This window comes from Haemaphysalis longicornis, unplaced genomic scaffold (assembly GCF_048455015.1).
Source record: "Haemaphysalis longicornis isolate Haplotype H1 unplaced genomic scaffold, Haemaphysalis longicornis Haplotype H1 scaffold_2, whole genome shotgun sequence".
NCBI classification, from domain to species: Eukaryota; Metazoa; Arthropoda; class Arachnida; order Ixodida; family Ixodidae; genus Haemaphysalis; species Haemaphysalis longicornis.
This window is the reverse complement of record NW_027526295.1, coordinates 102,676,323-102,699,959: the sequence shown is the minus strand read 5'-3', so window position 1 is coordinate 102,699,959 and position 23,637 is coordinate 102,676,323. Positions and strand designations below refer to the sequence as shown.

Genomic DNA, 23,637 nt, shown 5'->3' with positions numbered 1-23,637 from the left:
TTTCGATAAATTGGGGTACAAACACTTTAGCCACTCAGCCACTGCAACAGTGGAAAAAAGCTCCCCAACTGGTCGCATGCCTGCAGTCATCCGGCATTCTAAGTCTGCTTCCATGAACTGCCACCAAAAGGCTAAGCTGCAGTCTAAACTGACCCCTGCCTGAACGTATTCTAGGCCCAAAATGTGAAAAAGAAGCGACAGCCCGCAGCCCCCCCTCACCGGAAACCTTCAGGGCGTCCCTGTTGATGGGGAAGCGGATCTTGCTGATGGCCAGGGATCCCCGGGGAAGCTCGCTCATCGGGCAGTCCCCCTCCACCTTGAGGCGCTGGATCTCGTTGAGGAAGGCCAGCCGCTTCTGGGCTGGGGGAGCATCGGGACCACAGTACAATACACATCAACCCCACGTCCACTGGGTGCCCTTTTTTTCACGCAATGTGTCACTACACGCTCCACTTTAGCAAGGAAGAAACGTCCCCACTGAAGTGCAAAATAATTTAACAGGAGCTCAGACTCGAAACATTGGACAGGAGTTCGTGCACGCTCGGCTCGGAACAAGAAAACTAAGCAAACCACTTTGACTCTTGGTTACGGTATGCAAGGGAGGAAAAAATAAGCATTTTTTTTGCTGGTTTACAGAGCCCTTGGAATGCCATGCTACAGAAGAAAAAACAGGAAATTTGATGAGGATAATGATGATTGGTCTAAATGATGCCAGGCCAGGCCAAGTTATAGGAGCCAAAACCAGGCAGCTAAAGTAAATGTAAAATTAAAGTAATGATAATAAAACTAAGGTAAAATTTAAAGTAAAAAGTAAAATTGTTAAAATGTTTGTAAAATTGTAAAAAAGACACAACATGGGGTACAGAGCCAGGTTGTAGCGTAAGCATAAAATAGCTGAACTGACAAGATGGCTGGTGTTGTATGGGGCCAGGCTGAGACTCTGCTTGATATAAAATTCAGTGCAAAAATTTGACCTCTACAAAAACTAAAAACGCACCTAAGAGGAATCGTGGAATCCTCGACAAACAGGTAACTTGAAGTTTGATCCTTTGACCCCTAAGTCTTCGGTAGAGGCAGTAAGGTTTACAACTGAAAACATTTTAATGACGTGTGGACTACATGATCTTTTGCATAACGAAAAGTTCGACACTGTTGCCACAGCCCACCCCGAGACCACCCCAGACAGGCGCACGTACTGGCCACGAGCAGCAGCTTCTCCCCCTCGACCTGCTCGGCAGAGCCCAGGAACTCGGGGGACGCCTGGCACAGGTTCAGAGCCTGGGTCGCCTGGCTGATCACCGTCTGCTGGGACAGCACCCCGTCCTGCAATGTCTGCCAGCAACAAGAGGGGAGAGCTGTCACGGGCACATCCAGGTTTCATACGTACACAGGGGTGCTTCTTTCCTCCCTTACCCACCACAGAATAAACCTAGTCTGTATTCACCACTGCGCAGGTTCGCTGAATAAACAAAATTTCCGAGTTTTTCTTTTTCGCAGCCACGAAAATCAGCTGTGCGTTAGAATCGAGAACTAAATATCTTTACATGGTGGCAGAACACAGGCAACCCAAAATATGCCAGACTTGCTTAGAAGAATGTGATCTGTGTACAGTCGCAAGGGAAAAAGATTGGAACAGGAGACCCATGAGCAGAGAAGAAAAATCGCGACATGCGCCGCTATTGTTCCTCAGTGTGCCTACAGCGATAGCGCCAAGCACATTCCATTTTCGTGAGAAGGGGTGGTCGGCACAAACCACTTCAACAAACAGCTTACATTTGGAATGACAGCTTGCTTATATTACTTATCGGCAAAAACATGCGCCAACGTTGGTGCAGACGATAGTTCATTCCTTTTTTTAGCTGGCATTGTGAGCAGCTGTAGTTTTTAATTGCAGACTATCGCGGGGTCAACAGCAGGATGGGCTGCTTTCTGCCAGCCAGCCCTTCTTTGGAAAATGGAATGTGCTTGCCACTCTCGCGATAGGCTTGCTCAGGAACAATAGCGCCGTGTGTCACGATTTTTCTGCTCTGGCCATGAGTCACTTGCATACCTCGGCAAAACTGGGCACCACTCACTCACACTAAAAAAAAAATATATATTTTTCTTCCTGAACTCACTCACACTCACGCTCACCAGTCGCACTCACCACTCGCACTCTTGCTCACTACGCACCCTCCACCACTTGCGCTCACACTCGCCACTCGCTATGACCATTCGCACTCACTTGCACTCACGCTCACCGTCACCACTCGCACTCACTCACGCTCAGGTTGACCACTCGCCATCACCCCTCGCACTCACTCACGCTCACCATTTGCCGTCACCACTCACACTCACTCACGCTCGCGCTCACGCCTTGTCGACTCCCTTCGCACCCTCAGCAGACCCTCCATGAGCCATGAAACCGAACGTTATTAGTACATTACAGTGTCAGAAGGCCACCCAAATCATATTCGAAAATCACCACGCCACCGGAGAATTAATTCTAGGGTGCCCCACAGCGGGAGCTCAGTGAAGACATATTTCCGAAGCTAAAAGCAACCCCGCCATTAGCAACCACCACAGTGAGCGGCTCCTGTGATGAATAGCCAACAGCGAGTACAAGCGCAGTAGGGGCGCTCACCGTGGTAAGCTCCGCATATGGCGCGAGTAGCCCGAGTGCACTCGCGAGTGGTGAGTGGGCCTTACGGTGAGTGGCAGTCACGCTCGCGAGGGGTGAGTGGGGCTCACTGCACGTGGGGCTCTCACTCACTCGCACTCACACTCGCCACTTCAAAATGATGCCGAGGCTCACTCACCACTCACTCATGAGTGGCGAGTGGGCGGGGGGGGTGTAAGTGCACTCGGGAGTGAGCCTGCCGACCTATGGTCACTTGTGCCAATCTCTGTCTGCAGTCTCAGCCAGGCTGCGCACTGCCCACTCCTCCGTTGTCATCGGACGTGGGTGGACATGGTGCTACGCAATACTTTGCCCTTGCTTTTCTTCTTATGGTAATGTGGAAGAGATGGTGGCAGTGAGCAGGTACGGCACTCCTCACATTCACCTCACATCCACACCATGGCAAAACATATATCTGGCCAAAATTTGACGCTGAAACATCGCCTACTGCAACTTGTGGTAGCGAGGCAGCTGGCTTTACATTTACCAGTGAATGCGTGTCTGTTTTTGAACTTCCACTCAGTAGGAGTCACCAGACACCTTTACCTATGTTTAATTGCCCATACCTTAACCTCATGTTTTCTTTTATAAAAAGCATATACAAGCTCCACCCTTCCCCCTTCATCATTTGTGACGTCGCAAATAGTAGCGTGAAAAAAAAAAAAAAAAAAATGCAGGGGGCAGCAATACCCGTTTTCGCACTTCTGGCCCCTCCTGTGTTAATGAACTGCTGCTCTGCGAACAGTATATTTGTGCCGCAACGTAATCTACTCATACGGAGTAATGGTTTTTCCCTCTTTAGTGCACTTTTATTACAGTCCACAGACCAAGAGCCAACCGACCTTAATCTTGTCGCCGAGGGACGACTGTGGCTCCTCTGTGAAAGTGCAGGCCCGCGAAGACACCCTGGACGGGGTGGCCACGAGCGAGCCGTGCACTGGGGTGGACTCCCTCTGCTGCATGCGGAAGGAGCTGATGGTTCGGGCCAGCTCAGCCTTCTTGCCCCAGCCGGGTGAGCCCATCTTGGAGCAGCTGGGGGTGCTGGTCAGGGGGCAGTCTCCTCGGCTGGGAGGGGGAGAGGGCGGCTGGCACGTGGCCTCTTCCTCCTCCATCTGCACATCCTAGGAGACAGGCACCAAGCAAATAGCAGTCAACCAACTGCCCACTACAGTGATCACAGGTTTGACCAGCAATGAGAACCAATGGCCTCGTCCTCTACGTGAGCCAGCTCCCCAAGGTTAGCAATTCATGCGTCAGCAGCACGAAGCAAGGGGCCCTCACCCTGGGCACCCTAGGGGGAGTGGAGGCCGGCAGCGGTGGCGGCTGCGCCGAGCAGTGGCTGGCGTCGCTGCACTCGCCACTGTCCATGGCGTCGTTGAGGATGTCGTCAATCTCATCAAACACGGCTGCTTCCTCGGGGCTCATCAGGCCCGCTCCACGCTCTGCTTTTCTGCAGCCACCGCTGGATCCCCCTCCATTTGCACTCGTACTGCTCGTCAGTGTACTCGCCGTGGGTGTCTCCCCAAACTGGAAGTGGGAAGCCTGCAAGAAAGGAACCCCACAGCTGCTGAACAACTGTGTTTATATACGCGTACACATCAGTCTCCTCTCCCCTGTCTGCAACATGCTACATAAAGTTTCAGCTGTATTTGGACAGCCGTGGGTGAGCTTTAGTACTGTACTGGCTGCACATAGTTTTGATGTCCCACTGGCATATATATGTTAGGGCACCGATTCTGGGCCCACATCACTTACCTATCTCCTTCATGCCCTTAATAAAGTTCCGGGGTGCAAATTAACAGGGCTACACACCACTGAAAAGCGACTTAGCAGTGTTGGCAAGCATGAGTGTCTGGCATCCAGGCATTTGGTCAATTCTTTGTGGGGAGTGCGAGTCACAAAAAGTGGAAAAATGGCTGAATGTCATGGGTGTTATGACATTGAGTGAACCCAAGTCTTGCCAAAGAGCACTGTGGGGCTGAACGCACTGTGCATAGCAACATCTCTTCTTCAGGTTGCAAACTGTCACGGCAACTCCGCACGTTATTCTTTACAAGTCGAAGGTAAGAATATGTATATGATATGCCTGCAAGTGGGCGCTCATTCCCCAGTATGCTTGTGTATCATAGGTGGACTTTCTTCTGTGCCTGTTAAATTGCTTAAAATGAATTGTTGAAACAAATTATGGAAGTCATATTTAGAATAAATATTTGACAGCGTAGGTAAGTTTATGCCTAATTAAATGGGACACGCAGACAAAACACAAGTTTGGTTCATTCGAAAGATCGCCTCGTCAGTAGAATCCTACTGACACCACTTTTAATGCACACTTCGCTCAGATAAGCAACATAATTAGGAAAAAAGGAAATGGCCATGCGACCCACTATCTCATTTCCCGCAACAGAACCTATCGTGTCATATGTGCCAGCTATGCAAAGGCCGGCAAACGCAAATTAGGCAGGACTTATAAGCTTGCAGCTATTTCCACTTAAATTTCAGACACATTCTTTTTATAGCAGTGAGAATGGTGGGGTAAACAGTGGAAGTTACAAAAGGAGACAAAAAAAAACATAGAAGTACCGACGCATACTGCTGTTGGTACTGCGCGCACTATGCTTGGATTAGGTGCACAGGACTGCGGGGCTTTGGGGCTGTCTCAGACGACACTGACCAATTGGCGTAAGCGATGGCGTCTTACGTGACCATACTTGTCGAGCGAACACTGTGTTTTACGAAACGATTATTTTCTACCCGAACAAAAACGAGCGAGGTACAAATATGGCCAAATACAAAGCAAAGGCAGAAAACGGCCCACCGCGGTATGGTGGCGCCATCTAGGTTGACCAATGGTAAACAAGGCTCCGCAGACCTGTTCTCGTGACATCATTGCAGACGTCACAAAAACTCGCGATTTGGCAGGAGAATCAAAATTTTAACTTCAATTGATTGATTTCTCAATGAATAAAGCATAGTTTGCTTCCGCGCAAATGGTGGGGCCACTATAAAACACGAAATCTTTCGAATAAAACAAACTTGTATTTTGTCTGCATGGCCACTTCAAGATGCTACCATCACTAAAAAGCAGGGCAGACAGAAACAGGCGTCCATTATTACCGGATGCATCTGTATGTAAGCCCCCACTGGACATCACTACCCCTGCTAATGAACCGTGCCCCAACCAGCAGCCAGCCATGCAGCTTGGTAGGGGCACACAACTCACGGCATTGGGTGGAACTGTCGAGTCGTCATTCTGGCAGGGTGTGTGGAGGGCACTGTGGTCAGCCTCCTCCTCACACTTAGTGCCTTCCATGGCGGAGACCCACTCGTCAGCCTCGGAAGAAGCCACGGCAGGGCTCAGCAGGTCGTCGGGCTCCTCCAGCCGATTGTCCCCTCCCTCCCCACCCTCCTGGAATGCACCCAAACTACGATTGGAACACCCAACAAAAGGCACTAGGAGTGCAACTTTGGCTATCAACAAGAACGGGGACAAACTAACAAATGGCACAGAGTGGCCAGCGATGTGCCCAACTGGAAATAATGGGTTATCTTCTTTTCTGTATCAGTATGCATCTGGTGATTTGAAAGCTATCAGAAGAGTGTGCCTGCTGTGCTGAATTATTGCGAAATTACTTCCGTAGTCGTGCTAACCGACACAAAGCAGCATTTTGAAATGCAGTCAAACACGCCAGTGATTACGTTAAAATTCACAACGGGTAGCCTTCAATGCGAACAGTTCTTTGCAGTCAAAATGGAGTGGTTGGCACAGCAAAGTCAAGAAGCGTTTGGCACAGGTTTGGTACAATTTACAGCTGCTCGCATTAGTCCCGAGATTATTATGCAATCTACAAAGTGCACTGGAGACAGTGGCTATAAATAAATATAAACCAAACATTAGGGTCTACAAGTATGTTATCAGCAGTTATACAGAAGAATGCACAATGTCCTTTAGCTTTTTTTTTTTTTAGCTTTTGCTTGGTTTTGAATACTGCCTAAAAAAACTTCTCGACTTCCTTGCCTCCAAAGAACCTGGGCTGGTACTACAATGCCATCAGGAAAACCAATTAGTCTGCCAAATTATTAAGACAAAGGGTACTATTGTGAAATACATATCAGTTTGAGGTTTATGCATGCTAAAGTCATATCGATGTGCTAGCATGCACACCTATAATATACTTGAAAGTAATTGGACAAAATTTTCCTGTTGGCATAATAGGCTTAAGCATTCAGCAGGGGTCAGACACAAGAGTAACAGAATCCTAATAAATCAGGACAGCGTCAGGCAATGTAATGCTAACTGTACCTGCTTCTATTCTACCCAACTTTTACTTAAAGCTGTTTTACTCTTGCACAACCACTACAAAAACTGCGTGCAGTCAAGTTGAGGGACCACTGGAGCAGCAGAATTCAGAGTTGTGTCCGTTTCAAAAGCATCCATTTTGAACCGTGACAATGTTCTAGTAGTGGGACCTGGCTTATTTTGTGTCACGTCTGTGTAATCCATTTTCAAACAATCAGGGCCCGCTCAAAGTGGACAATTTTGAAACAGACAATGTAGACTGGTGACAAAGACGCCAGGCGTCGTGCACTGCTGACCTTTGTAGCCAGCAAAACACTACACAGAGAGCAGAGCTTCCATACCACACAGACGGCTTCCCTGGTTGACAGCGCACCGTTTTCAAACACTGAATCGTCACCTTCCAAGCCTTCGCCTGCAAATAACAAGCACAGCAGGCCTGATGACTTGCGCAGTAAGGCCTAAACATTAGCAATGCGCATGCAAGTATTCGAGATCAAAATTAAAATTGATTACTGGTAGGGGTGTGCGAATATCAATTTTTTAATTTCGAAGCGAATTCGAATAATAAAAGCAAAGTTCGAATCGAATCGAATATTTTTCGAATATTTTTCGAATACGAATACTTATTGTTTTTTGTAAAATTAATGTTTTCACCATCTAGAGACACAAAAACTGCAGCTTTATTGCACAACAAATCACACAAAGTAAAATTAGGAAATACACAATACCATTGCACTGAACAGGTTAAGGTCGGCACTCACTTAAATGTTAACATGGAGAAAGGTTAACTGCTCGACATGTTCGGGGAGCAGTGACAACCTCCTGCTCGTCACCACTTTACCAGATACCGAAAACAGCCGCTCACTTGAGAGACTAGTAGCTGGCATGCCCGAGCCCGTGCACATTGCCGCGCGCTGATACAGTAAAATCTTGATGATACTAACCTCGCGGGACTGCGAAAAATATTCGTATCATCCGAAATTTGTATGAACCAACACAGACCAAAAAATTTAGCGCTGAAAAAAATGTTCGTTTATTTCTTTTCCTACTTTCGCGTGAAGAAAATCGTGATTTTTTCTGCTTTTTTTAACCCCCGTGTCGCAAAGCAGTCCTTTCTGGAGCACGTAAAGCTTCGCGCTCGTCTCCTCGCTCGCTGTGGCCAAGCTCGCTACGCGCCGCAACAGCCAAGCGTGAACCGCATGGTGCGTTTTTGCACGCGATTCGCTCGCCTCGGCTCTGCGAGCGCTGTATTTTCACGCCCACATCGACGATTTCGCGCCCACGGTAGCGCCTACCTCGGTCAGAAAATGACGCACGACGCGCGCGGCGGAATGGAGGAGCCTGACTACTTGCGATGAGATCGAGACAGCCGGCTTGGCTCCGCCGGAGATGGTTAGGCTTAGCACCCCGGCAAATATTTTATGGGCGCTTTCACTCGGCGCGGATGATGTTTTATAGTACCATTTTCGCATGCATTATCAGCTCCTTTACCACACAAGCAACTTCGTGTCTCCCTTGAGCCGCATTTTAAAGAATGCTTAGAAGCGGTCGCACGAGCGCCCGCGCCACTTCGCGGTTGGAGCTGACGCCATGTTGACACCGCCGGCCGCGCCGCGCGCAGCGTGGGGGTGGTTTCGCGGCGGTGTCAGCGCGTTGGGCGTGCGCAGAGCGTTTTCGCGAGCAGAAAACAACAGCCCGGCCGTTTCTGTAGAAAGAGTGACAAACAGGGGAGCGAGAGCCGTCACTTGCTCGTTCGGCAGTCGGGTGCCTCGCCGGCTCGTTCGTATCTTCCGCCGAGCCGCGCAGGTCCGTTCGTAACAGCCGAAATTTTTCCCATTGCAAACGATGCAATTTAGCCGGGACTTTTCGGAAATTCGTATCATCCCGAAATTCGCACCCCCAGAATCGTATAATCGAGAGTCCACTGTAAATAAACACCGATACAGACACGCTCTGAATTTTTTTTTTTTTTTAGTTTTGGGTGGTTCGAATATTTCGAACAATAAAAGTGTCGTTCGAATCGAATCGAATACCAAAAAATTCGAATCGAATATTCGAATTTTCGAATATTCGCACACCCCTAATTAATGGCCACCGTGCCAATCGTTTCCCCTTCCTCCAGATTTTCTGTTACAGTGTTACAGATGCTATTATTAAACTGATAACATAATACCCAAATGCAAAAAGTGAACTCGGAAAGAACAAAATTGTAAAGCTGCGCTGAAGTCTTGCACATCAAAGCCCGTGTAGACTCGAGTAATGCACGCGTCAGCACCCAAAGAGGTGAGCAAGCGGGTGTGGGTCAACTTTCTGGAATCGTTTGCCGGCAGCTGAACTAAATTCCGTCCAGAAGTGCACTGCACTTGCCATTTACAATGACATTCAAAATTTCACTCTTCCTCAATTCATTCTGTGCTGCATTTTCTCGAGTCAAATTTTGTTTATTGCAACCTGCCTTCTTGCAGAAGAGACCCTGGGACATACGAAAGCATCAAGTTGTAGCAAAATTTACACAGACTCGAGAATTTAAGAGTGAAAGCAGCAAGCGAGAGACCCCAAATTAATTTGTGTAGGGCTAGATTGTTGGTTACGGTTGCAGGGTGTGAACATGGTGTGACTCAGCAAGTACAGTTCTGATACACCCAACTTAGCATTTGCGTTGGCAGCAACCAGCTGTTATGTACCCTGTATGCACTGCCCTATCGGGGCCTACAAGTAAGAAGAAATGTGGAAGTGCTGCTCCCTAACAAGAAGGCGTGGTCAAACATACAATCAAACACACAGTGAAACCTCGTTAATTTGAACATCAATAACTCGATTTTACGGATAATTCAAACTGCACGATTTGGTTCAGTCAAGCTCCATAGATGTGTGCATTAAAAATCCCATTGATTCGAACTCGATTCGGTTCTGCCTTGGATAATTTCAACTTCGGCGGCGGCTTTGTGCCTGGACACGGCCAGAGAAACGCACCCGCTGCTTACAAACCAGGCTGCGTCAGGAGAAAACAGAGAGAGAGAAGGTAAGATTAAGTAAAACCAATTTAAAGCCCCCCTGGCAGACGTTTTGGAAACCGTATTATTCTTTGAGCACAACGTCGACACGGATGCGAGTGCAGTGGTGCGAGTTAGTTCGAACTTTCATTAATTCAAACTCAGATGGCTTCCCCTTGCAATTCAAATTAACGAGTTTTTACTGTGCCGCAGGTTACACTCTAAGCTTCACAGCTCATCCTTCATACGGTACAGCCGGCAATTGCGAGCCTAAATTAAGCTTTGAAATAGAATGATACAAATTGAGTCTTCATTACTGTCTTGTAGGGAAAACTAAATCATTACTTCCTAATTGTATAAAACCTTTAACTGCACGAACAACTAGACAACCATGAATACTCATTATCGCCAATTTTCGCCAGAAGACACTCACAAGTACATACACATTTTTCCCCCGAACTGTGTCTGAATGGAATTCTTTGCCACGAGAGGTTTTTGAATCTGCTGATTTTATGAAAGAGCTTGAGTCCCATATCGTAAATTTTGATGGTTGAACGTTGCCATAATCTTCGTGTTGTCTTGATTGTTGTTACTAATCTTCCTTATATTGTATGTATACTGTGTCGCCCCCTCCTGTCAGGGCCAAAATACTGGCCTGCAGTATCGTTAAATAAATAAAGAAAAATTATAATGCACTAAAAGATGTGCTTAAAACATCAATTTCATGTACAACACATTTTCAGCGAAACCAGGACTAACACATACCAGCCGAAACAGTGGATGCAACACCAGGGGACTCGATCGCTACAGTCAGCACATTCGCACCCAATCCGGTTTCTTCCACACCTGAACAGAACAAGGAACCATGTAAAGCACAGCTGCTACAAATGAAAGCATGGAACAGTACTAACCAAGTGTTTGTTCGCTGAAAAAGAGTCAGCAGCAGAAAAACGGAAAAAAGCGAACTTTCTCATAGCACACGAAAAGCTAGTGTGGAACCTAAAGAAAGGTAATAAAAATTAAAAATAAGAAGGCCCAAAAATAAGGATGTGTCTAAGTGTTTCCATAGCCCTGCCTTGAAAAGATAGGCCCTCACTACGATGTACTGATTACACCTGCACAGAAGAAGTTGGGTAAAGCTCTCGGGTGGCGTAACGAGTGAAAAACAAAGGTTCAGTTTGCGAATATAACCACTTTAGGTGAAAAAGTAGCCTATCAAAAATCCAGCCAGAACATTTGACAGAGATCTGTCTGGTTGGGAGAGGTACGACGAAACACACACACACACACACACACACACAAAAAAGGACCTCTTCCTAACAGCTAGAAAAAAGGAAGGCAAAGTTTCGAAGCTAACTACGTTCCTTTGTCACGCTGCGCCTGTAACAGTGTTGCGGAGTTACGAGTCCGGAATTGGAATGAATCCGGAATCATTCCACATTTTCGCGACCCCGGAATGGAATGGGAATGGAATGGCGACAATACTTGAAGGAATGGAATGGGAATGGAATTAAGCGCCTTTTGCCCGGAATGGAATGGGAATGGAATTACATGTATTTTTCCCAAAATAAAGCGCAGTTTTCCTTCTACGGGCTGTTTTTTGTCAAAATATGCAAAAATACGCAAAAGATCCCACCAGCCCAAGTTCAAACATTAGTAAGCCGGAGCCTTGAATTTAACAATAACTCAGTGCTGTTAAAATCGATTGGCTGATTACAAGCACGGTATATTTGTAAGCAGCGATTCTACTACAATTATGTCCTTAAATACAGTGCTGCTACGAAGTTCGTCGCGATTCTCCGCCTAATAAACGCGGCTCTAAGCCGTTGGTATCCGTCGTGGGCAACTACCGCGGTGGCATCCCCCCCCCCCCCCCCCCCCCCCCCCCCCCCCATCTCTCCCACCAACTTCGGCTTGTGATTTTTTACCTTGGCGGCGCCTTCGCCCCGGCTGCGAGCTGTCTCCCCACGCTTCACTTTTGTTTTTTGCGTCCGGAACCGTCGGTGATCGCATCCCACCTCGCCGTCATCGGGACGCTGGCGCGGTGCGAAATTTCGCATATCAGCTTACGCCCCTTCTCCCTTCGCGCTCCCTCCTCCTCCCCCAGGACGTTTTGCAATACTGGCCCTCCGGTCTAGACACTCGGACGCCTTTGCCCGAAGCAGCGTCTACGAAGGCCTAAAATATTGGTTCGAGAATCCACCAGAAACAGGAGCGCCCATGTGATAGGAACTGCGGTCACGCCTGCGCCTGCAAGCTGCACGCTGCAAGCTTTGTTCCTAAACGGTTCCGACCTAACGGAAAGCGAACGCTAGCCACTTTCCCTTGCTTTCCCGACTCGCAAGGGCAGTTTCCGTTGTAAATGTGACGTCAGCTGACGTGGAACTCGTGTTTTCCACGGCATCTCTTTTAGTGACAGACAGTGAAGCGAAACCGGCTCTCAAACACCTCTTTCAAGCAGCTCGTTTGTCAAGCGCAACACACAGGCAGAAGGCAACTGTATAAGTTTACTTTTTTTTTAGAACTGATCGTTGAAGCAGCCGTCATTTACACTTCGTGTTTTCAGAACTGAACGGCGAAGCGCCCATTTGGATCACACCATTTTGTTACGTGATTTTGATGAATGAAACCAAAATAAACTTTTTTTAGACCTTTCACGGCAACTTGAGACCTTTATTGCAGCATATAAAATTCACGAGGAGACCTAATTGCGCTGCTGAGCACGAGGTCGCGGTTCGATTCCCGGCCGCGGCGGCCGCTTTCCTGATGGAGGCGAAAAGCAAAAACGCCCGTGTGTACGAGATTTCGGCCTAAGGTGCTCAAAATTAATCCGGAGCCCTCCACTACGGCGCGCCTCATTGCCTGCGTTGCGTCGGCGCGTTAAACCCTACAACATATCAACGAGGACACCTACGCACTTTTTTCTGGCGTAGGGATTTCCACAACACCAGACTGACCGGCTGACGAACGTGTCCTTCTATTATTATCGTTATCATTTTTCTTTACATCTTTTTTTTCGGTTGATCGCCCAGACTAGAGGACACTTGGGCGAACCTTCATTGCTACTCCACTGCATGCAACTCCTCAAATTAGTTATACAGGCCTCAGTTATACAATTAGTTACGCAGGCCTCGGACTCAGTTTTGCTCAGTCCAAGGCCGCAACGAATTCTGTAAGTCCTTCTTCAGTTAGGTAGAGCCAAAGGTTGCATGGTGCTAAAGTGTGAACAATCTCCCAATTTCTAAAAGAAAAAAAAAAACGCACATTAGTATACGAACCAATGCACTATCCCAGTATACACTAGCGAGAGAAAAAAGAATTCTCCCAGCGCATTGGTTCTCATCGAGACAACCATACAAAGGTCGCGCATACTCCAAGCACAGCCTGAACTTTCGCTCGTGCGCAGTGGATGATACCTGACGCCTGTAACTAAGCTTTTCAGCAAGGGCTACATTGCATACCTGCGCACACGCAAACACAGGAAGTTCTGAACCTATCCGTGCTTTCAAGGCGCGCTTGACATGCGTGAGTGCTGACGACCTCTGCGGCCCGTGATCCGTATTTGGGGCAAAGGCAGGACAAAGTGCTCGAGCGGTAATTCTTCCAACTGATACCACCAAATCCGGAGGTTCTGTTCCTCGTTAAAAAAATTATTGTTCTAACCATGCTCACGACCGCTCCATACGCGTGTTAAATGCTTAAGGAATATAATGTCTTCTTCAACCATACTTTTGACAGCACAAAAATAGAACATGTCGTCACGTTAGCATTAACACATTCACACTTAAACAATATTAAAGCATCACAACTCGTAAAGACGTGCTGACCATGCAAATACTATAATAACTACCTGGAGAACAGCCCCTGTGGGAACTAGTAGGGTGATTGCACTGAACGAGATATGCCACAAAGCCACTATCCCTCGACCTTGGTTACGTGTTTTGCGTATTTTAGCAGTTCTTAACGCGTGTAATAACATCAGCTTAATGGTGGGTTCATTGGTAACTTGATAATCGCCCGATAAAACGTTGAGGAATTAGAGGAATGGAATTGAACTGGCCGGCAATTCCCGGAGTGGGAATGGGCGATGTTCCGGCATTCCGAGGAATTGAAAGGAATGGAATTTAGGCAACTTGTAATTCCCCGGAATGGAATTGGAATGGAATGGGGACGCCCATTCCGCAACACTGGCCTGTAAGAAGCAGCTAATAAATATAAGGCTCCACTGCAACACAGTTCCAGTCACCCCTGCTGAAAAAAAAGAAGAAACAACTGCCATAACATCAAGTATCTTCATTCTGTACTTTGTAGAGACAGTTCCTCACTTTTTATTACCGCATTTTCGCGCGTATAACCCGCACCAAAAATGCGAAAATTTCAGTGGCAAAGTAGGGGTGCGGATAGTACACGGGGTTTTTCCTTTAGTGCAGCTTCACGGCAATGCGCGTTGTGCCGTGAAGATGAGCTTGTGTGCAACAGTGAGGGCTGCGGCTCAAGTGATAGCTCTAGCGAGAACAGTGACACTGAGTGAATTGCGAGCTTCACCTCGCAGTCAGTGTATTCTACTTGCTAAATATACGCTTTCTCTGTCTACGTAGTATCTGCTGTGTTGCTCGAGCAGTAGCTTTAATGCAGCCTTGCCTGTATCAAAGGTGCAGGTAATACGCAAGAACTTTTTTTTTCTTTTCCGGCGGGCTGAAAGTGGGGGTGCAGATTATATGTAGGAGCAGGTTATATGCGCAAAAATACGGTATTTTAATTATCTATACTGAATGGGAATTCAATTCTGACTCCACAGACGACATGAGCCATGCAGGCTGCACTAACATTCAAGGTCACAAGCTTTGACAGCGCAATAAAATCAGTTCATAAACCAGAGCAAATTTTAAATGCTCTTCAAGCCTTAAAGGGCTCCAACACTCAAAATTTATCGAGTGTATATTCTCTGGCCCAACAGAAAACATTAAAAATGCCGTATGCCAAAGTGGTTTCTGTAGAAACGTTGTGAAGCATTTAAAAGCACATTTTTTAGCTCCAGTTACATCCCAGAGGCCTTACAACCACCAACATCAATGCCGGCGGCAGTGACAATGAACAACAATCCAATCTGTTTGTATTTGCACATGACGGTGAAGAAAAACTCCTCAATTAAAAACAAGATTTAACGTAAAACAGTGGCAACTAGTGTGCTTATGACAGTTCAGTGTGCAACTTCTACTCTTGAGCCCATCTGCATAACGCATTTTGATTTTATGCCAATAAAAGGCTCTACCAGTGCATGCAGAAAACAAAGCTGGTATAATCGTGATAAAAAAGAGGTAGCTTTTATGTGACCGGAAAATAACCAGCTATGCCATATCATTGATTGCAAGGTTGACAGAGACCATATAGCGCAATTTTATAAACTTTCCGATCAAACAAGAATGCAGTTAAGATTAATGTTCAACACCTGTAGGGAAGCAGATAGTGCTGCATGTACCTGGATGCAAAGAAAGCAGGACATTAAAGCTTTTGAACGGAAAATGTCTGAAATGAAAAAAATCAGATATGTGAAGGGCTTTGTGTTTATACTTTTTTGGTACACATTACCAAAATTGGAGCTGGATAGAATCTTTAGGTTCCATGATGTGCCCATGGCTGTGATTACAAGCTTAGGTGCCAAACGCTTTTCAATTTTCCCTGCTTTTAAAGCCAAATGAAATTATTCCCATCAGTTTATTAGGAATGCTTGACATGCTCTTGACTATACACAATGACTTTCACATGTGTTAGTGAGAGCATTCTTGAGGAAAATTGGCGGGGTTCCCTTTAGCACATAACTCCCAAATGAGAATGATATGCCACATCAAGGAAACTAGCTTGTGCCTATCAAATTTTTGCATAGTTATGCAATTTGTGAAATCACCACTGCCAGTAGACTGCAGCACATTGGTAGTTTGTAATGTTTAAGAGTGCATTTTTCCTGTAGATTGTGCTAGCATTATTTCCTGCATGACACCATGATGCTGGTCATAGAATTATTGTTTTGTGGGCATTTATGTTTAATCATTCACGCTGGTTTCTTAACAAAAGAATTGTGACATTTCTCTTATGACTCTTTTCCTCATGCCAGTTCCATTCATTTGCTGTTTGTATCGCATCATTACATAACTGCGTAGCCACCAGAGATTCTTCCATTAGCTTCTATGTTTCACTGTGGTTTGGTTCACCAGCCTCGACTACATGACAACGTCCTCTGCACATCATGTATGGCACGTTTCAATACGCGAAATTAATTCCGTTTCTAAGTTTGGTTTCTTACATATCTACTGGATGTCTGCTGGATGTCTGCACCAAAGCAATCCACTGGAATCAACACAAAAATTTGCCTAACTGGAAGCTTACAAGAAGCAACATGTACTTTTTTTCCTTTTGCCACTGACTAGAGCACAACATGGGAGCCACCACTTACCGTACTTACCCGATTCTAATGCGCACTTTTTTTCCGGAAAAATAGGTTGAAAAATCGCATGCGCGTTAGAATCGGATACGAAACCGAAACTGCCGAAACAGTGGAAATGTCGTCCCACCCATCACCATCCCCATCTCAAGATGGCGCCAAAGCTTTTAGCAACAATTTTTCGGACGCAGGTAGCATAGGTGCCTAGGCTTTTCTATCGTCGTTCACACAAATCGTCAAATCGTTCCACTTGCGCGCTCGATAACAGCAATGGCAGCAGCGGCTCTCTCGCGTTCAAAACGAGCGGTCGGCTGAAGTGTGCGCCTCTGGAGAAGCTCGCGGGATGGGCGTGCGAGGCGTGGGCCACGATCCCATCGACCATGGTTGAACGTTCGTTCAGAAGTGTGGCATCGCGAACGTGCTTGACGGCACCGAGGACAAGATGTGGTCAGCGGAGAGCGACGAGGAGTCAGATAAGCGAGATTATTTCAGGAAATAAATTGTCCGTTTCTCTCGCATTCGTTTTTCTTGCTCACAAAGTTCCGTGCGCGTTACAATCAGAGGTGCAAGTTTTTTCGTTTTTTTTTGCCAGGAAAATCGGGTGCGCATAAGAATCGGGGTCGCGTTAGAATCTGGTAATTACGGTATAAGTGCACAGGCAACTGGGCACATTGAAAAAGTGCACAAAACAAATATCTTAAAACACAGCTGTGCGCTTGCTCCAGAGTTTCGGCCGATTTTTCTTCCTTTCCGTTCTTATTTCCTTCTTGTCGGAAATGAGCAGACATAGCGTTGTTTGCCATGGCCTTCTCCACACTGACCAATTTAAACATGCTCGCTGCAACCACTGTCTTGTTAACGCGTACCGTTGTTTTAACGAGACACTGAAGTCAAAATACAAGTTACTCTATACTGACAGATTGGCTAACCGAGAACAGAAATATATCACCCTTACGTGTAGCCTTAATAAATTAAGGTAGAAAATAGCGAGAAAATGAAGACAGGTGTCGCCACCACTGGCCATACTGCGCAACCTACACCAAAAGAGATTAAAATTTCATGACAAGTATTTTAACAATATGCCTTCACTGGTTTATAAAAACTTAACTGGAAATTTTTGTGGTGTCACGGGCGAACATCAAAGAACAAGAAGAAATCTGGAAACAGCATCACGGGAGCCCAGCCGATAGATCGTGTGGTGAACTGAAATGCCAAAAAAGCTTGTTTCGGTTTCAGGGCAATACCTGGAGCAATAGTTAGCCAGATAATTGCGTGATCCTTGTAGAGTACTGTGTGCATAGCCACTTTTATTCTGACCCTCTGTGGGCTTTTGCTACGCTAAAAAAAAAAAAAAAAAACTGGAATCTTCCTTTTGGCTGAAGTCAGTACTATTACCTCTTTCACTACGGCGGAAAAACAGCCAATTTTGAGTGCTTTCACAAAATGTTTTTTTTTCTCTTGAGCTACTGGACACACTTAGCCTTGCTATGCATGAAATTGTAGCTCATAGATTGCTCTTCCCAACACAAAGCAGCAGTTTTGTTAAAGGCACGATTACGTACAGTTTATTTGTCAAGTAATCAGAAAAAAGCCCCCAACAAAGGTATACGAGAAGCACAAATCGGAAATTTTACCGAGACTAAAAAAATTATTTCAGGAATTTTAAGATATACAAATTGTTCCTGCGTTTCTTGGCTATGATTCAATATATAAATCAACAGTGTACACCAAGTTTTGGATTTTTGAGGGCCCGTCAACCTAGCGAAACTGACTGCTGTGCCACGCCGCCAAGCCACTGAAGGGTGAGTGAGTCTCTGTAAAATGTGCATCCAAGCATACTCTGTGTTCTCGCACAAAATCCTTATCAGTTCGGTAATAAAACAAGAAAAAAAATCCAGCGCTCTCGAGAAGAGTCGCGCATCGCCCTGCAGCGCTAATCTGACACGAGCGCCAGGTTATCTTGAAGGTGATTGCGCGATACGGCGCGGTGCATTTGGCAAAATATCCTGGCCGTACGTTGTCGAGACCCTAAGCACAAAAGTAAAACCACAGTCGTCGGATAAGAAGCACGTTTCGTTAATAAATACAGCACGGAGTCACAACGAAATTACCTGCCAGCGCTTGTTGAAGTGCGAGGCACCTGAACCGGAGCTTTGTCGTCCAAACTGCAAACTGAAATCTGAATATCCCACATCGTTGCTTGACCCATCACTGCTGCTGGAATAAGAAAAACAGACAGCAGTAGCTGCCGAAGTGCTTGCTACGCCTACAGCAGTCCGACTGTGCCGAGCGCAGCACGAACCCGATGCCATTTTCCTCCTAATCCCCTCTACCTTCGGTTCAAATTTCGCTTGCTACACCGCCACCACACGCGACACTTAAACAAACGAAACCAAAACTGAAAGAGAAGTTGCCAATGAACACACCAGATGGCGATAGTTGTCTGTGGAGTGCGGGTTTTAGATTTTGCGGGAGATTTGAAATCATCGGAAGCCGGCTTCCGATTACCTACGGCGCCGGAGTGAAAGAGTTAATGTCTTTCCTGGCTGCCATTGGATGGCACTACTCGTCCACTCTTGTGGCAATACCCCTACAGTCTAGTCCACTTATAACAATATCCAAGTGCCAAGGAAATCACGTCGTTATAACCGATGATTGTTATATGCGGGTTGCTAAATAAAAAGACGTAGCAAAGCTCAGAACATTTTATTTGCAGGGCAAGCAAGGATTTACTGCCACCTATTTGTGGAAAAGAAGCCATACTTGGTCATCTTTGTTTGCTGCACATGAAGCTGGCGCACATCTTTTTCAAGGTGCTTCACCTAGCTGAGCGAATGGTTCTTGGTGGAAACGAAGTCCATGAGGGACTATCATGCGTTGGGCCATGAAGAAACATTTTGTTTAGTGGTCCGGAGCGGCAAAGGATGTGGGAGTTTGGGAAAGCACGACTGATTTGACCGAAACTGAAGAAACCACTTGGTTTCTTCAGCAGTGTATTCGGTTAATTCCATACCGCTATAAATCACCACTGCCTTGCTTGATTCCAGTTTATTGTCAATGAAATCGCTGCAATTTCATTGAGCGAAGAAAATGCATTGTTTGCTTAGAGATTTCTTAGCAATCAACGCATCCTTCAGCATCAAATCAATGCCAAAATGGCTATCGGAAGGTCAAACTTTCGTTTGAAACCAACTTGCTGGTTGCCTTTGGTGACTGTTCAATGCTTTTTTTATTGCTGTATTTTTTGTTTGTTTGCTCTTCACATTTTCTTGCCTGAACAAGATTTTATACAAATTTCTCGTCTGCACGCTGGGGGGAGCCAATGATTTAGAGGTGTGTACAGATGTGCTTACACTTCCAAAATTCTGAGAAAAACTTATTACAAAAAAGAAAAAAGGACAAGGTAAGAAAATGCCATGAAAACATTTCAGCTCTTTAAAATGTCTCAATGGCAAACGTAGTGAGCGCAATAAAAAGGCGCTACAATCAGATGGTCCACTCTTGACCCCATGGCTTTCATTTCAAAGTGGACCCTGCTGAGGGCCTCAGATGGTAGACTAGCCAAAGTTTCTAGGCAGCACACTCGTAGTCTGCATCTCTGCCACAGTCGATCCAAAGGACGACCAGGAAGCCCAAAATTTACCACAGCTCTCAACAGTGATTAGCCACAGACACGAGTGGGCTGATTGCCGCCCATACTCCTGGCCCTGATGCTGGTTCTCAAGTACAATCGCTTGTGTTCCCCGTTTTAGTGCAACCCTACAATCTCTACCTCCCTACACCCACTGGAGGAAAATTACAGGGGATGCTCAGAGCTGCTAAAGAATGTGAAGGCAAAACAGCTTTTCTGTTGAACTTTCACGTTCTCATCGAGCCTCTGCCACAGCTGCATCCACAGCCAGTTCCTCCCGATGGCGGTAATGACAAGCTGCATTTCGAGCTGCTCTCGCCTCTTCCACCCATAGAGTTTCATACTAATATATACTAGAGGGAAATCTGGCGCTGCATTCGCGTGCCGCCGTGGGCGGCGCCATTGCAGCTAGCGACGTTCCTCGCCTCCTTGGCTTGGTCAGCCACATGGCTTCTTTTTCGTCTTGAAGCCAAAAGGGGTAACACTGTTTTTTTTATTCATCTTCCATGAAGCTTCTAAATAATCCCTGGCAAATCAATCTTTATGGAGCTTTAATTTTTTAATAACAGAACAAATTAGATTAATTTTCTGCAGTAATATTGTTGCATTTTTGCAGCCAAAGCCAACTTTTCAGCCTGTTCGTGAGCCATGCCAAGGACAAGTGGAACGTGCCTGTCCGGTACACGACGGCACGCTCGCCGAAGCACGGCTCCCCTAGACGGTGGCGCCACAATTCCCTCTAGTGTATATTAGTATGAAACTCTATGCTTCCACCATGGTGTATGTTCTCGGTCTTCCCTGCCTCCAACTAGAGTCTGGTGCGCCGTCCCGTCACGCATAGCAGTGTGGAATGAAGCCCTGAGCCCACAGAGCAACGAATACAAGGCGCATCAACAACAATCAATGGTTCGTCAGCCTTTCTCAGAACCCTTCTCTGGCTTTGCTGTTTCCCTTTCTTCACATGCGCTCTGATTTTCCGCGCAATTCTGCGTGCCTCGCGAATTCTACGAGTCGGAAATCTAAGCCTTCTGCCTTAATAAATAAACCAGAAGAGGCATACCCGAGCTGGTGGAGCTTGCCTTGCTCCCCGGATCCTTCATAATGGACAGCTCAGGCAGCTCGGGCTTCTTCGGGGTGCCGGGTCTCCGGAATGGCTTGCGCAAGTTCCCTGACATGGGAGGAGTCACCCCAGCTTCAGCGGGCACTGAAACGAAGGGTGGTATTCAGGAAAAATTAAATACTACAACCACCGACTTTTGCGATGCTGAGGATGCAAAGTCATCCTCAGCATTGTAGACTTTCACCAGCTCTAAAGGTGAAACTTGCACTAAGTGGCGCAAGGCTTGAACCATAGTGAAGCTGCGGGATTTCTTTATATGTGAGCACTCAAGGACACACCAGCACGTGTTTTTACAAGTTTGGAATTGTTCATTTACACGTTCTGTCATTGCTTTGCACTGTGCTAGTAGTAGTAGTCATTGTCATATGCATCGATATCGTTGCGTTCCTCATGCCAGCTTTTCATGCGCGGTAGCTATTAATGGCAACGGTAAAGTTTTGGCGAATTAATGGCAACGGGAACGCTCAGCAGTTAGTACGAGGCATGGGCTCACGAGTGCTCCACATTTTCTTGCCATTTTTTCCCACAACACTGAACTTGCGGCCCGCACAACAGCTCCACTGTTAAAAAATTGCAAAAACCCCCTCCCAAGTAAGAATTGTCAGATACTAGGCCACTGTAAGGTAGTCTTCACTACTGCACTTAAATGCATTGCTTGAAAGAACCTCTTAGTGAGCCATATAAGTATTCTTGTAATAGGCCATGAAGGCCCTAGCACCATTTATTTAATACCTCCTACTAGACCCCATGTATAGCAATTGGGCGCTATACAAACCCTGCAACAGGACAGTTGCGCCGTCTCTTGAAGGGCTTCCCAAACTACAGGGCGGGTAGTCAAGCAGAGAACGCTTGGGAAGTTACGCAGAGACGGCAACTTTGTAATGTGCGCGCAAAGTGTTACCTTGTGAACGGTGCAAATACTTGCTCTAATTACTCTCTGGAAATGAAGTTCTTTCGATTTTTAGCCCAGCCATCCCTTCATGACCAACAAACACGATGGATATGCCGTGTGCGTCGCGTGAAGGACGTGCTTGTTTACATTTCCTTGCATGTCCGTGTGCAGAAAATGTGCACGACTTGTTTTTATTTAACCTTAATGCTGATGGAACCAAATGCTAACGCGCGAGGCGGATAAGGGTATCCAATGCTTACGATGTTGGTGGTGATCCAAGATCTCCGTCATACGCGCTCATGATTTTCCCACCAACATCCCTAAAAATGTTATGGATAGCTCCTCTTATTGATGTCTGTTTCCTGTATTTGCAATACTCTTTGTGTCTTGGCACCTTGAGTCATTCCAAGCAGGGGAAAATAGAAAGAATTTCGCTGAAAACTATGAACATCAATGTCCCCTTTTCTTGTGCGCTGTGACGATTCTTTCGAGCTGTTGCAGCTTTGCCACTTCCTGCAGCTAACGACACTATAATGAGTAAGATCTGTGTATCGATTAGCGCGTTTTTTTGTTGACAAATGCAAACTGTTTCGCCACCTGTTTTCTTTTTTTTTTTTTGTGCTCTAATTATGGCTGCACTGGACTGGCACAACGGAGAGGAGACTCTTCGGACAGGTCTGTCACCCTTTTTTATTTCATCACTCGCTGCAGCTACCAAACTTGTTAATTGGAGTGCAACTAGTTCATCAGCAATATCAACAGCTCACTCCAACGAAGTCACCACTCAAAATTATTCATGCGATAAAAGAAAAGACCGGTCAATCACAGCACTTGTCACCTGTCCTGGCATCCGTGCGTTGACCATATTTTGTTTTGCCTATGGGCGATGTGCTAGGAAAAATAGTGCTAAACACAGCTCAAGTGCACATACCTTAACAAACAGAACAACATGGTAAAAGAGTGCTGATGTCATTTTAACACACACTGCCTGCAGCAGGTACAGTAACACGAAACACAGTGCTCACCTCTTCCAAAATGGGTACTGTATGCTAAATACCAAGCACTGGAATTTCGATCTCAGCTGTCAATTTGTTCAGCAAGTTTCTCATCAAATATGAGCACGTTCTTTTTTCTGAAGCAAGCATGTATAGGTGGTATTCGCTGAAAAGTTTATCAGGTGATTTCTTTGCCTGGCAACACTGAAAACCACCATCACAGTGCCCACTGTGCCTGTGCATGCGCTTTGCACCCGCATCTCAAAGAAAAAAAATACCAGAGTACATCGTCTGCCGCGTTTCAACCCAATTCTCGGCAGTGGCGGCAACAGATGTAATATTAATTGCACTCTTATTATGTGGTGGCGCTCTATTTGCCCTCCAGCACTTCGCATCCCTGGAGAATAAAACCGCAGCTGCGAACGAAAGCGATATGGCGCGCAAGAGGCCCACGCTGCAGTTGCCTGTGACCACAGATGTCGACACAAGTGCCCTCTAATGCGTGGTCGAGTACAGAAACCAAATATAATGGCTTCGAAGAAATGTTTCACGCATATGCCGATTTCGAAGCAAAGGTAGCGTAGCAGCAAGTGCATGCGAGGCCGTCTCCC

General features: G+C 46.3%; 1 protein-coding gene across 1 annotated transcript in view; it reads right to left on the bottom strand.

Annotated features, from left to right (window-relative positions):
• The window catches only part of LOC144169081 (uncharacterized), a 53,632-nt gene that overhangs the window by 24,325 nt on the left and 5,670 nt on the right, over positions 1-23,637 (bottom strand). The window contains exons 5-12 of the mRNA XM_077698089.1: positions 21,080-21,223; positions 10,715-10,795; positions 7,298-7,368; positions 5,880-6,065; positions 3,941-4,201; positions 3,502-3,780; positions 1,197-1,332; positions 220-360 (exon numbers count right to left, since the gene is read on the bottom strand). Of these exons, the coding sequence (XP_077554215.1) occupies positions 220-360; positions 1,197-1,332; positions 3,502-3,780; positions 3,941-4,201; positions 5,880-6,065; positions 7,298-7,368; positions 10,715-10,795; positions 21,080-21,223 (1,299 nt within the window). The remainder of the gene's footprint in view (positions 1-219; positions 361-1,196; positions 1,333-3,501; positions 3,781-3,940; positions 4,202-5,879; positions 6,066-7,297; positions 7,369-10,714; positions 10,796-21,079; positions 21,224-23,637) is intronic.